A 13708-nucleotide genomic window follows, 5' to 3' on the forward strand; every position below is an offset into this window, starting at 1 on the left:
AGATCTCACTGCCGGCAGAGATCCCGGAGCCCTTTCTAGCTCGTTAGGCCTTGACCTCAGCTGATCGGCATCTTCTCAGCCTAAGCGTTTTGACGCCGCCTAGGGGCAGCTCTCCCGGGAGGCAACCGCTCGGAGGGTTTCACCGCCCACCTCGTCTCAACTACAGCTTCCAGCGGCCCCAGCGGCATCCGCCTGTCCCCTTCGCGCCGAACGTCGGCGCTAGGCCTGCTGGGAAGTGTAGTTCCGAGGGTTCCCCAACGCGGGACCTTCTGGGAAACCCGGGCGTCAGCGGTCAGAGACCGTCGAGCTGTGAACGTCTCTAAACTTTTGAGACTTGGCTGGAGGTTTTAGAGAATGGGAGCTGGGAAGGACTCCAGCGTTCAGGCCTCGGCTGCTGACTCCTCGGGGTCCCCAGTGCACCGCGTATCAATAAGCTTAGGCCGCGTCCCTCCAGCCCTGCTCCTTCCCTCCAGTCATGCTTCCTCCCTCCAAGTCTCGTCCTCCAAGTGAAGGGGGGGTGGGGGTCACCTGCCAGAAAAGTCTGGGGCGCCAAGGTCTGCCCCAGGATTCCAGGCTCCATCCCAGGGTCCAGGCCCCGCCCCTCAGTAGATTATCCCTAGCCGGGGCTCCCCCCGTGGGAACGGGGACCAGCTGGCCGGAAGCGCCAAACTGCGTCCCTGTCGAGCCCCGGGGATCAATCAGGCCGAGGAGTTAATTATGTAATGAGGGGGCAGGGGGTCGGGGCTAATGAAGCCTGGGGGGAAGGGGAGGAGGGGAGGGTACCCAGGTATCCGGCCCCCTCTTGGACCCCTTCCAGGCCCCAGGGGTCTCCACCCCAGCCTAACTCCAGGGCCCCAAAGAGGGGAGGGGCTGTGATCCTGGATCTGGAAGGGGCTGAGCTGTGAGCTATAAAGGGGGCATCTCTCAGCACTGGGGCACTGTAGGCAGCGTGTCCCGAGGCCAGACAGGACTACTCCATGTACCACCCACGAGAGTTGTACCCCTCCCTGGGGACTGGCTACCGCCTTGGGCCCCCCCAGCCTGGGGCAGATTCCAGCTTCCCGCCTGCCCTGGCAGAGGGCTACCGCTACCCTGGTGAGCAGAGAGAATTGAGCTCGGTGTAGGAATTGGGGTGGGGGCTGTGGCCCTCAGCTGGCCCCTCATTCTCCTCCCATCTCCAGATCTGGACACTCCCAAACTGGACTGCTTCCTCTCTGGGATTGAGGCTGCTCCCCGAACTCTGGCTGCTCCCCCACCTCTACCCCCACTGCCCCCATCCCTGGGCACTGAGCCGCCACCCGCTTCAGCCCCAGAGGGCCTTCATTCACTCCCTGGAGTCAGCGTGAGCCTGGAGAACCAGGAGCTATGGAAAGAGTTCAACTCCGTGGGAACAGAGATGATCATCACCAAAGCTGGGAGGTGAGGGGGCTGGGCCAGGGTCGGAGAACCCAGTGTGTTCCTGTTGTGGGAAGGGCAGAGTTCCTGGTGATGGGGCTGGTGTGGGGATTTCTAAGGGGGCTAGAGCTCTGCCTGAGTGAAGAGTGTGACTGTGGCCTGGATCAGGGGTCATTCTGTGGCAAGGGTCAAGGGTCAGTCTGTGGTCTGGCTGGTTTAGGGACTAACCTATGACAAGGGTCCTAGATCTTTCTGGGCTAGGGACAGGAAGTCCAGCTGGGCTTTAAGTTAGTATGTGGCCTAGATGAGGGGTCAGTCTGCACCTAGATTCAGGATTCAGACTATAATGGGGGTCAAGGACCAGCCACTGACCAGCATCAGAGAAATCTGGCCAGGATCAGGGGTCAGTATGTGACTAGTTCTGGGGTCACCTTGGAGGCAGGAATATGGTCAGTATGGTCAGTGGATCTTTCTCTAGCCCAGGAGCTCAGGCATTAGCATGTGAGTCCTCGTTTTATTTTCTCTGAAGCAAGTTTGTCCAGCAGCTGTAGATTCTGGTGCTGAAGATGAAGCAAGGAGACCAGGCTGGGGAGCAGAAGGCTCCTGGCAAGATTTCTGGGGGGAAAGTGTGTCACTTCTGCTTCTCCAAGTGGAGTTTGAGGGGTCAGGGGTCCAGACTCTGCTCCTATCCTGCTGTGTGCCTCTGGTCACATCACCTGACCTGTCTGTCCTGTTTCGCATCTGTAAAATGGAATGAGACAGGCTTACAGCTCTAAGATCCTGCCTTCTGAGTTCTGATTCCACATTCCTCGAGTCTCTGTGACAGACCTGGATGAGCCAGTGACTATGCCGCCTTGCTGGTGCTGTGCTCAGCCCCGACTCGTGGGTAGCTCCAGGACTCTCTGGTCCCTTCCCCCATCCCAGGCGCATGTTCCCTGCTTGCCGAGTATCAGTCACTGGCCTGGACCCCGAGGCCCGCTACCTGTTTCTTCTGGACGTGGTCCCAGTGGATGGGGCTCGCTACCGCTGGCAGGGCCGGCGCTGGGAGCCCAGCGGCAAGGCAGAGCCCCGCCTGCCTGACCGTGTTTACATTCACCCGGACTCCCCTGCCACTGGAGCCCACTGGATGCGGCAGTCTGTGTCTTTCCACCGTGTCAAGCTCACCAACAGCACACTGGACCCCCATGGCCACGTGAGGCCCAGGCTGGGACCCCCCGATGAGGGTTGGGGTGGGACCAGGGTAGGGAGTCACTCCTCTTTCTTCCCTCTCAGCTGATCTTGCACTCCATGCATAAGTATCAGCCCCGCATACACTTGGTGCGGGCTGCCCAGCTCTGCAGCCAACACTGGGGGGGCGTTGCCTCCTTCCGCTTCCCGGAGACCACATTCATCTCTGTGACAGCCTACCAGAACCCACGGGTGAGTGACCCTGCTGGAGCGGGTGGCATCACCCTGCCCTGGCTGCAGGAGTCTTGACTCTGGGTGTGTGGCGTCCCCCTGACCCTGCCCCCAGATCACGCAACTGAAGATTGCAGCCAATCCCTTTGCCAAGGGCTTCCGGGAGAATGGCCGAAACTGTAAGAGGTGGGCATCATTCACTCATTCAGTCGTTGTCATCAAATGTTTACTGACTGTGTGCCGGGCACTGTGCCGGACTCCTGGAACCCAATGTAAGTAAACACATGTTGTCACTCACTGCTGTGACAAACACTTATTTAGCACCTGCTTATGTGCCGGGCACAGTTCTAGGCAGTGAAGGTGCAGAACAAACCAAAGCCCCTGCCCTCGTGGAACTGACTCAAGTGGGCAGAGCAGACAAGTAAACAAGAGAAGTAAATACGTTAGGGATATGTGGGATAAGGTCTACAGAGAAAAGAAAGCAAAAAGATCAGGACTGGAGAGATGAGTTCTGGAAAGGCCTCACTAAGAGGACGTTTGAGAAGACTCGGAGGAAGTATGGAAGGGAACCATGTGAGTATCTGGGAACATGCCAGGGGCCTGGGGTAGGAGCATGCTACAGTATGGCTGGTGTGGAGTGAGAGGTAATAGGGAGCCAGATTATGGTGGGCTGTAAAGTTTTGGTTAGGACATTAGCTTCTTCTAACTAACCCTATCCCCTCAGAGCTGGCCCTTGCCCTCAAGACACTTAGAATCAGGCAGAAGAGAGAGATATTAACTTAAGGATCACCCTGATGAATATGATAAATGTAACAGTATCGCTCTTGACAAGTTATCAGGGTAGCCCAGTGGAAAGAACCTGCCTGCCAATGCAGATGTGAATTTGATCCCTGGATCAGGAAGATCCCCTGGAGAAGGACATGGCAACACACTTCAGTATTCTTGCCCGGGCAATCCCATGGACAGAGGAGCCTGGCGGGCTACAATCCATGGGGTCACAAGAGAGTCCAATACGACTTAGCAACTAAGCAACTACTGTTTTCCAGTCATTTAATTCTCTGTCCTTCTATTCCTTCTTCTGTAAAATGGGTATAATAATGGCACCTACCTGATAGGGTCCCTGGGTGAAGTGCCTGGCACCTGGTAAGTGCCATTATTACCATTATCATCACCATTATCATCATCACCATCATCATCACTGTCCCCCAGGGAGCGAGACGCCCGTGTGAAGAGGAAACTGCGGGGCCCAGAGCCGGCAGCCACAGCAGGCTATGGGAGTGGAGGTGAGTGTCATTCCAGAGGTGATGGGACCAGGCCTGAGATGCCGATCCTCCTTAACCCGCTCTGGCCCTTCTGTCTCCCCAGATGCTCCAGGTGGTCCCTGTGATTCCACGCTGGGTGGGGATGTTCGGGAGTCAGATCCAGAGCAGGCCCCAGTGCCTGGGGAAGCTGCCCCTGCCCCAGCTCCTCCCTGCAGTGGCCCCAGTGCTGAGGCCTACCTGCTGCACCCTGCCGCTTTCCACGGGGCCCCCAGTCACCTTCCAATCAGGTGAGTGGGTCAGGGGCACAGGGCTGGGCTGTTCCAGGCTGAGACGAGGGGGTGGTCCCCTCTCCCCTGTCCTGATACCTCTCTGCTCTTCAGGAATCCCAGCTTCCCGGAGGCTCCAGACTCTGGGCGCCCAGCCCCCTACTCAGCCGCCTTCCTGGAGCTGCAGCCCGGGCCAGCAGGCTCAGGATACCCAGCAGCAGCACCCTCAGCATCCTTTGCCTCGCACTTCCTCCAAGGGGGCCCCTTCCCACTGCCCTACCCTGGGCCTGGGGCTTACCTGGATGTGGGCTCCAAACCAATGTACTGAGCCTTTGCTAAGCCCCCTGCCTCCCTCCCCATCTTCCAGTTCCCTTCCCCCAGGCCCGTTGCCCCCTCACTTCTACTACCCCCTCCCCCACACCAAATGGCTGCCTTGGGCCTCCCCCACCCCACTTCACACTTTGATTTCGCTCCCACCCCCTCTGGCTTCAAAGCTCTGGCTAAGCCGCTGGGAGTCCAGCTGGGGCCAGCTTCCCCTTCCAGGCTCTCACCTCGGTGTGAATGGAGGGGTTCTGCCTGGCCAAATGGGGCCTGGGACCAGCACTCCCACCCCCAGCCTCACCCTTGGGCTCTACAAGTCCTACCCCCTCCCCAGGGCGAGCCACACGGGTCTGTTCTCAGGTCCAGAGTATTTTTGTTAATAAAACTCGAAAGACGTCAGTGCTCTGGAAACACTATGGTCTTTGGCCCTGAGTGGGGCTGGTTGAGCAGAGGTTTTGTGAGGAGACGCAGGCCCCAATCAAGACTTGTCATTTCCAGCTGCTTGACCTTGTGAATCTAAGTCAATGCTCAGGGTCTGCTTCCTCTTCAGGAAGATGGAGGAATCTGTCTTGACATGACATTCTGAGAATTAAACGGGGCTGCCCGAGAACCCAGCCCTCTCCCTGGCACTCAGGAAACCCCCAGCAGTGATCACTGTCACTGGATGGGGACCAGGAGGCTCTGGGCAAGCTAACTGGCCTGAGCCTCACCTTGCTGGCAGGATTAGGGTTCTGGGGCATCAAAGTCCTGACATAAATCCCAGGTCCCAGGCCGGTACCACTGCTCATACCCAGTCAACACCAACCGAAAGACCATTTTTCTTCTTTTATTAGAATTTTTTTCTTTTTTTTTTGTTTTTCTCAAAATTTTTATCTAAAAACAAACCAAAAAAAAAAAAAGAAGGAAAAAAAGAAAACCAAAATTATTGGAAACCATGGTTCAAGTGGGGAGACGGGAGGAGGAGCATGGAACTGGGGCTCCCAGCCTCTCCAGAAAAGTCCTCACCCTCGAAGCGCCCTCTGTTGCAGGGAGAGCAAAGCTGGGGACAGCCCCCCCCATGCCCAGCCTCCGTCTGAAGAGGGCAGAGTCACAGTGGTCCGGGGGCCAGAGGGGGGCAGGGCCGAAGGGGTCACAGGAAGTAGTCGGCCACAGGCTTTTTGGAGGGGATGCCCCGTGTCTCTTGGGGAGCGGCCTCGAAGATGATGAAATCTTTCTGGAGATGCTCATCCAGCTCCAAGATGGCTGCCACATTCCCACAGCTGGAAGTCAGGGGGAAGGCGGGGGCAGCAGTGTTAACAGCGTGGCTCAGCCTGGATCCCTACCTCAACCTCCCCAGCCCAGGCAGCTCACCGGTAGCAGTAGTTGGGTGCCGACCACACAGTGAGTACAGTCTCGTTGAAGTGCCACTTGTAACCTTCCATCACCAGTTGGTGGGCACGGCAGATCATGTCAATGTCATTGGCTGCGTTGAACTGGGCCACCACATCACTGCCAAACAGGTAGCCAGCCCCACGGGGGCTCACACCCCAGCCTGTTGTGTCTGAGGCAAGCGAGCGACAGGATGGTGAGCGCGCGTCCTCAGGGCTGCCCGCTGCCCTCCGCAGAACAGCCTGCCTCCCTCCCCAGTGAGGCCTGTGCGGCAAGAGCACAGGGCCCAGAGGTATTCTGAGGGAGCCTCGGGACAGGACAGCAAATGCTGAAGCGGATACGCTCCAAAGAAGAATGAATTTCCTGATGGTTGGAGCCGCCTGATTATCAGAGCAACCATCTAATTTACTGTCCAAACAGGTACACGCAAGAGTGAAAGGAGGTGCTGACAGTAAGCACCTGGGACAGCACCCGTGACTCAGGGCAGCCCAGCTGGCAGGGAGGGAGGGACAGGGCAGAGAGGGAGCGGAGGTTGGTGTCACAGCACAAGAGGCCCAGACTGGTACTGGGAGGTTTAATTCTCATCTCGGCGATGCTCCATACTAGCTAACGCCCACAACATGAGGGCGCCTTGTGTGTACGTGCTAAGTGACTTCAGTTATGTCTGACTTTGTGACCCTATGGGCTGTAGCCCACCAGGCTCCTGTCCTTGGGATTCTCCAGGCAAGAATACTGGAGTGGATTGCCATGCCCTCCTCCCGGGGATCTTCCCGACCCAGGGATTGAACCCGCATCTCTTACATCTCCTGCACTGGCAGGCGGGTTCTGGGGGCAATCATTCTGGGAGCCTGATCCTTGCAGCAGCCCCTTCACATTCAGGAAGCTGATGATTCACATTCAACAAGCCCCTGAGGTATGACGTACATGCCCCCCAACCCCCCAGCTCAAAGCACCCAGCTACCCTCATCCCCGCTCCTCATAGAGGATGCCAGCCCATTGGCCATCAAGCACCAATGTCAGTGAAGACCAGCCCCGCTCTGCCCCAAACTCACCTGCCCAGGGCCACCCCTTCCAGGCACCTGCTCTAACCACAGGATCCCCTCGGTCACTCACCAAACTAAGAGCAGAGCTCTTGCCCTCACCTTCAGGGTCGGACCAGAGCAGGTCACACATGGGCCCGTCGTGGGGCACCTCTTGCTTCCGGTCAATTGTCCGGATCTGGTCCAGCGTTTGGATGGAGGGGGAGAGCCCCCCGTGCACACAGAAGATCTACGAGGAGAGCAAGACCGGCTGGGGCCCGGTGCCTCTTGCAGCCCTGCCGGCCCTCCCGTCCCCAGGGAGCTGCACGGCGGGCCTACCTTGCCATCGATGATGGCCGACAGGCTGAGGTAGTCAAAGATCTCAGTGCAGTAGCGCCACACGGTCACTGAGCCGTACTTGCGCAGACACTCGTCGTAGAAGCCGTAGACCTGGGTGATCTGACGGCTCTCGTGGTTGCCCCGGATCAGGGTGATTCGGTCAGGATAGCGAACCTGCAGGCAGTCACCATGCAGGGCCTGTCCCTCCCTCCTCGACGTCCTCGTGTCTGCCAGCCCTGCTCCACCCTCGTCACCACCGCCCCAGTCCAGATTCTGGTCATCTCTGCCCGGATCGTGCCACACTCACCTCACAGGCACCCCGACCCACCTCCAGAGGATCCAAAGCCAAATCCTCTCACTCCCTCCCACCCCCCACTTCAACTACAAACCTAACCGTCCCTCCTTCATCCACCAGGTACGGACCAAGCCCTTAGCAAGACATTTAGAGCACCTTGTTATCTGGCCTCTTACGACCTCTCTCCTACCAATGGATACTGTATCCAGCTGAACTCCACTCCGGGCCACTTTCTGAACAGGGTGAGCCTCTCTTCCCTCCCGCTATGATGCCGCCTCCACCTCGACCTCAACAGATGCCCCCAAGTCAAGGAAAGCTGCCTGACCACCCAAGCAGCAACAGTCTATCACCAGCAGCACAGCTCAAGACTTGGGGGCAGATGGGGCAGGAAATGAGGGCAGAAAGGATGCAGGCAAGTCAGACCAGGTCTTGGCTCCAGAAGCCAGGGGGTTCCCACCTTAAGTGCCAGCAGCAGGAGAAACGTTTCGACACTGTAGAAACCACGATCCACAAAGTCCCCCATGAAGAGGTAGTTAGTCTCAGGGACATCGCCACCCACCTGGGGAGGGAGGAAGAAGGTTCAGCTTGGTCCTAAACTCGCCCCAACCCACTGCACCGGCCCATTTCCAGTCAAGTCGAGGCCCTTCTTCCACAATGGGCCTACCTAACTAGAGGCCTCTGACCCCCAACCCCATCACCAAAGTCTCCACTCTCAACTAAAGGGGTCTTGCAGTCATCCCCTGGGTCACCTTTCCTGGCATTCCCCACACTCACTCTGAACAGCTCCTTGAGGTCATAGAATTGTCCATGGATGTCACCACATACCTGGAAGTGAGGAGGCAGGTCAGAACTCAGAGTCTGAAAGCCTTTCTGCCAGGGGCTGTCCTTCAAAAACACCCTACTGCTTTACTTTTTTAAAAATTCTGGCCTCATTGCATGGCACAGGGGATCTTAGTTCCCACCAGGGATTAAACCCACAAGCCCACAACTCCTGCAGTGGAAGCACAGAGTCTTAACTGCTGGACCACCAGGGAAGTCCTGGCTTCATTTATTTATGGATTTATTTAGAGAAACACACTCCACAGACAGAATGTGGGCCATCTCAGAGGGCAAGAGCCACCTGGAAGCCCCTGCTTTAGAAGATCCTTATCAGTCTCGGCTGAGCCGAGAGCACGTGTGTACGTGCGTGCAAGTGTGCTCACGTGCTCAGGCAGGCCCAACTCTTTGCAACCCCATCGACTGTAGCCCACCAGGCTCCTCTGTCTGTGGAATTTTCCAGGTAAGAATATGGAGCTGGTTACCATTTCCTCTTCCAGGGGATCTTCCCTGGATTGAAAGCTTCTACTTCCCAGAGTCGAGAATCTCCTCCCCCACCCCAATCCCCCCATCCCACTCTGAGTGCCAACTATTCTGTGGGCAAGAGCTAGAGCAAATTCTTTCCAGCTAGACTTGCAGCTCCCAGAGAACCTGGCCTCCTCCTCTCCCTACTCCCCTCCAGACACCCAGAATAAAGTCACTAGTAACACACAGGAACACGTGGAGTTCACTCACTCACCAAATTAAGAGTCCTTCTGCCCAGGCCAAGAGCACCCCTCCAGTGACTCCAAAGACCATGCCCACAACCACCATTTCTTCTAGCAAGGCTCTCTTGAAGATGGGGCTCCCAGGAATGAGGGGTAGACCCTGGAGCCCGCAAGACTAAAGAGGACGCCCACAGGCCTAACAGACCGAGCTAGGCTGTGGGGGGACGGCGGGAACTCACTGTGACTGGAGAGTCCACCCTCTGCACGTTGCTCTCCTCCACCAAGATCTCTCTGGAGACAGAAGACCAAAGTTACCAGAGCTGGGCCAGCCCAACCCAATTTCTGACCTTTTCTGCAGGGGAAGAGAGGATGAGGCGTGAACCTCCATAGGGCAGGTCAGAGGTGTACAATTCCCCCAGGCAAGGCTAATCACAGCCCCCAAGTTCGAGACCCTTCTGTGGTTCCCCACAGTTGACAGGCCAAAGCCCCAGCTCTTGTTCAGCATCCAAGGCCTTCCCAAGGAGTCTGGGACTTTCCTGACCTTGACCCTCCTGGCTGCTCCCTTTCACACATCTGGCAACGACTCCTAGAAGACAAGAGCTCCTCCTCCTGTCCACACAGTACCTTGGCTGGGCTCTTACAGCCCCTCTCTCCCCGCCCCAGGGGCCTTCTTCCCCTGGAATGTTCTTGGGCACAAGGGTGGTGCCCTGGGCAGGCCAGCCATCAGATCCACCTTCAAGGCGATATGCTGTTGCCACTCTTCTATCATTCAGAGGAAGCGAGGACTCTGTGCTGCCTCTTTCCTTGCAGTGTGATCTACTTCTACCTGAACGAGCTTGACATGTAAATCACTGTCCATTACGGACACCCAACGTTAAGTAGCGCTGTGCTTCCAGATTTCGTCCTTGACGATCAGAGGAGCCAAGGACGCAGCAGTTCGCACCACGTGCCAGGTCAGTCGTTAAAAGAGTTCTGCATGGATGATGCGGGCACTCAAACCACCACCCTCAAAGGCAGGTGCTATAATGATTCCCACAGCTCAGATGAAGAAAGCGGCTGTGGCCACACAGACAGGAACTGAACCAAGGTGGCCTACTCTGGGGTCTGGCTCTTATTAAGCGAGTCTGATGTGGGAGGCACCTGCTCAGCCATCACTCTCTCGGCCAGTCCCTTCCCACCAGACCAGGAGCTCCCTGGGCTCAGGGTGCACTGCCTAACTAAGGCAGCTCCAGGGAGGTGTGCCCTGGTTTCCAGGAATGGGAAGAGCTACTGGCGGTGATACAATGGGCCAGAGAGCAACCAGGCTCTCCCGCCTGTCCTGCATCTTGTACCAAACATCCTCACACCACTGCTTACAATACTTTTCCAACTGACTTGGGAGGTTCTTCCCATCCTCATCAGACAAAGAAACTGAGGTTTAGAGAGAAAAGGGGCAGGATCCAGGTCACAAAGCTGGAGGGTGGCTGGAACTCAGAGAACAGATCTCCTGAGACTTTACACCAGCCCTTTCCACAGACTCGGTCAAAACCTGCCTCTGTGCCAGCAAGGCCTCAGTGCAATGCGGGAACCAGGCCGCGGCATCAGCCCTCTCAGGGCTCACACTTGCTCACTTTCACTGCTGACCATTGACCAAAGAATGAGATGCTGTCTCTGGATATGCAGAATCTCATCTGAGCTCTGCAAGAATTTCAGACTTGGAGACATAAGAATGACTGGACCAGGGTCATACTATTTACAGGTGACAAAGCTATACTTCATCCTGAAGACGACCTCATTCAAAACCCTCTGCTGTTCTCAACTGCTGATGTTTTTCATAGGAGCAAATGCAGCTCCCAGGCCTTTGCAGTTTCAAGGTCTTGAGTCTCGGTATCCACTAGGCAAATCAAAGTTCTTGACACCACCAGTCTCAGTCTGGGGCCCTGGTGGGTCCCCAGGAGGCCACGGCCAGATGCTTGAGATAGGCCTCTTCCAGACTGGGCCTGGGATAACTGTGGCCACTGCAGGCCCGAGCCGAGTTCATCCCAGCTCCATCTCATGAGCTGGACAGGGCCCTCCCACTCCTCAGCAGCACCCTGCTGCCATTCACAGAGCCTACATGTCTGCCGGGCTATCAGTGAGCGTGGAGGACAGTCAAAGACCTGGATCCAAAACCAGCTTCTCCTCCAATCAGCTGTGAGACCAGGGGTAAGAGGCTCAGTTTCCTCTTTTGTGAAATACTCACCTCTGCCCTGCCCACTGCACAGGGCTGCAAAGAACAATGAAGACTGAACACATAACTTCTGTTGTTCTGAAAATCCCACGCTATCCAAGCATTAGCTATCATCACCACCACACTGATCCAGGCCTTGTGAGGGGCATGAAACTTACAGGAAGAATAGTGCCAGGCAGCAATGGGTTTAAGTTCCTTAAAAAATGCCAATGAAGACTGAGGGAGCAGGGATATCTGAAAACATCTTGGGGCTACTCTGGTCAGGGAAATCTTGAGCTGGAAAAACATGAAGGATCACAGAGGGCATTTAAAAGAGGGCTCTGTGTGTTCACCAAACCCACACAGGCCCTGCCTGGCCATGACAGGTCTTCGTGAGGCAAAACCAAACAAACAGCCCAATGGCCACTTTATCGGTGGCCTCGGTCAAGTCACTAGGCTTCAAGGAATCACAGCTTCCTATTCTGTAAATGGGGAAAATTATTCCAACTCTGTAGGACTGCTATGGGAAGGAAATGGACATAAGGTCTTTGCCAGTATAAGGCGAGGTGAACAGCGGGTCTGTTGTTCAAAAAATAAAGTGAGGTAATTCTGCTGACCATTTCCACACAGTTCTCCAGTGTGTAGAAGCCACAGACAGTTCCTCAGGAGGCAGGTAACTGGTCTCCTCACAGCTGCCCACACCCTGTAGACTTCTATCCCTGTTCTCCTCCTGCTGTGAATGCCCTTCCTCAGTGGGCCTGCCCCCATCAGCCCTCCAAATTATTTTCAGCTTTCAAGGCCACCTTTTCTAGTAAGTTCTGTCCTTATCAGCACTACCCTCTTCCCACAAAGTATGAACAATAACACCTAATGTTTGTCTAACACTGACATTTAACCAAAGTCTAAGCACATTCCAAGCACCAACTTACTCTTCACAATCATCTTAGTAAGTACTATTATCTTGCTTTATTATCTCCAGAACAAGAAACAGTCTCAGAGACCTCAAGATCACCAACATGGCTAGGAGGTGGTAAAGCTGATTCCATCCCAGGGCCATCACCTTCCAAAGCCTGGCTCTTAACCACTACCTCATCCTACTTCCCACAGAACCCTTAGTTGGGCCTCCCTTCACACCTTGCTTATTTCTCCTCTGGCTTATTTACTACTATTTCTTAGGCTCCCACAATCAATATGAGTAATCCAATTCCACTTTCTAGCATTATGGCCCGAAAAGGGACAGGACAGGGAAAACTGGCCTTAGGACCCATCCTTCAACTGTTGAATATTAGAGTCCTCACTGGTAAGATGGGATCAATTCCACCCACCTTTTAGGGCTGTTACTGGAATTAAAAGAATACTATAAACCACAGAGGCTTTAGCTTTCCTGCCTTGAACTCCTGTTCTTGCTGACACCTCCTTTTATCATCTTATTCTTCGAGGTCTATCCCAAAGTTCAGTTCCTCCAAGAGACATTCTTTATTGCCCCCCAGACAAGGTTGTTCCCCTGAGCTTCCTAAGTATTTTCTATACTTAACTCCACTGAAAGCACATCATTTAATACTTCAAGTACCTTTCTCCAGGCCTGTCTTCACCCAACAGGCTGGTAGCTTCTCGAGGGAAGAGGCCCTATTCTGCTCCTCTTTGGAAAGCTTCCAGGATGAGCCAGGCCCAAAGTTTTCAGCTGGGTTTACCCCAGGCCGAAACCCCAAACCTCTCTTCCCCGGAGCCACCGGGCTCACCTGGCTTTAGCGCACAGGGCTTTGACTTCACTCTCCTTGATGAGCTCGCAGCGCCGTAGCTGCTCGATCTGCCGGTCCAGGTCGCTGATCTCCGCCATGGCCCACCCCCCGGCGCGGGTCAGAGCCGGGGCTGCCGCCCCCTCCGCACCGCACAGGGGTCTCCTGGTAAAAGCGAAGATGAATCCGCGGATCAGAGTGTCCCTAGGGGGCGCCGGGTCAGCGGGGGCAACTCGATTCTGGAGCTGGCCCGGCACCCCCTCGAACTCCCGCCTCCCCTCACATCGGCCCCGGGGCCCCCAGCGTCCCGCAGCCCGGGCCGCCCCCCGCTAACTCCCGTCGAACTCCGCGGGCCCGCGCTGGGGACGGTGGCCTAGAGGGTTCTCCGACGATTACCGCCGCGGCGACTCCGGCTCTGGCTCTCGGGCTCCCTCTCTTCCTCCTTCCCTTCGCTTTGGGCCGCCGCCACCACCGCTTCTACTTCCGGCCCCGCCGCGGAAGCAGCGGGAGACCAGTTCCGCCCCGAGCCGGATGTGGCGTCATACACGCACTCCCACTCTCGCGCCGCGCCCTTACCCCACCCCCTCAAGCCTAAGAA

The 13708-nt window shown here is 56.1% G+C and overlaps 2 protein-coding genes across 2 annotated transcripts; one reads left to right on the forward strand and one right to left on the reverse strand.

The window, feature by feature from the left end:
• TBX6 (T-box 6) lies at positions 273-5053 on the forward strand. Its single transcript, XM_018039936.1, has 8 exons — positions 273-1095; positions 1182-1419; positions 2320-2587; positions 2668-2814; positions 2909-2979; positions 4003-4076; positions 4159-4342; positions 4436-5053. Exons 1-8 carry the CDS (start codon positions 978-980, stop codon positions 4647-4649), a joined length of 1314 nt encoding a protein of 437 aa, XP_017895425.1. The 5' UTR covers positions 273-977; the 3' UTR covers positions 4650-5053.
• Positions 5453-13619, reverse strand: PPP4C (protein phosphatase 4 catalytic subunit). The gene is made up of 9 exons (XM_018039937.1): positions 13507-13619; positions 13114-13275; positions 9426-9477; positions 8438-8488; positions 8121-8222; positions 7369-7542; positions 7153-7279; positions 5993-6182; positions 5453-5901 (listed from the first exon to the last, which is right to left on the reverse strand). Exons 2-9 carry the CDS (start codon positions 13209-13211, stop codon positions 5772-5774), a joined length of 924 nt encoding a protein of 307 aa, XP_017895426.1. The 5' UTR covers positions 13212-13275; positions 13507-13619; the 3' UTR covers positions 5453-5771.

The sequence above is a fragment of the Capra hircus genome, chromosome 25 (genome assembly GCF_001704415.2).
Source record: "Capra hircus breed San Clemente chromosome 25, ASM170441v1, whole genome shotgun sequence".
Taxonomy (NCBI): domain Eukaryota; kingdom Metazoa; phylum Chordata; class Mammalia; order Artiodactyla; family Bovidae; genus Capra; species Capra hircus.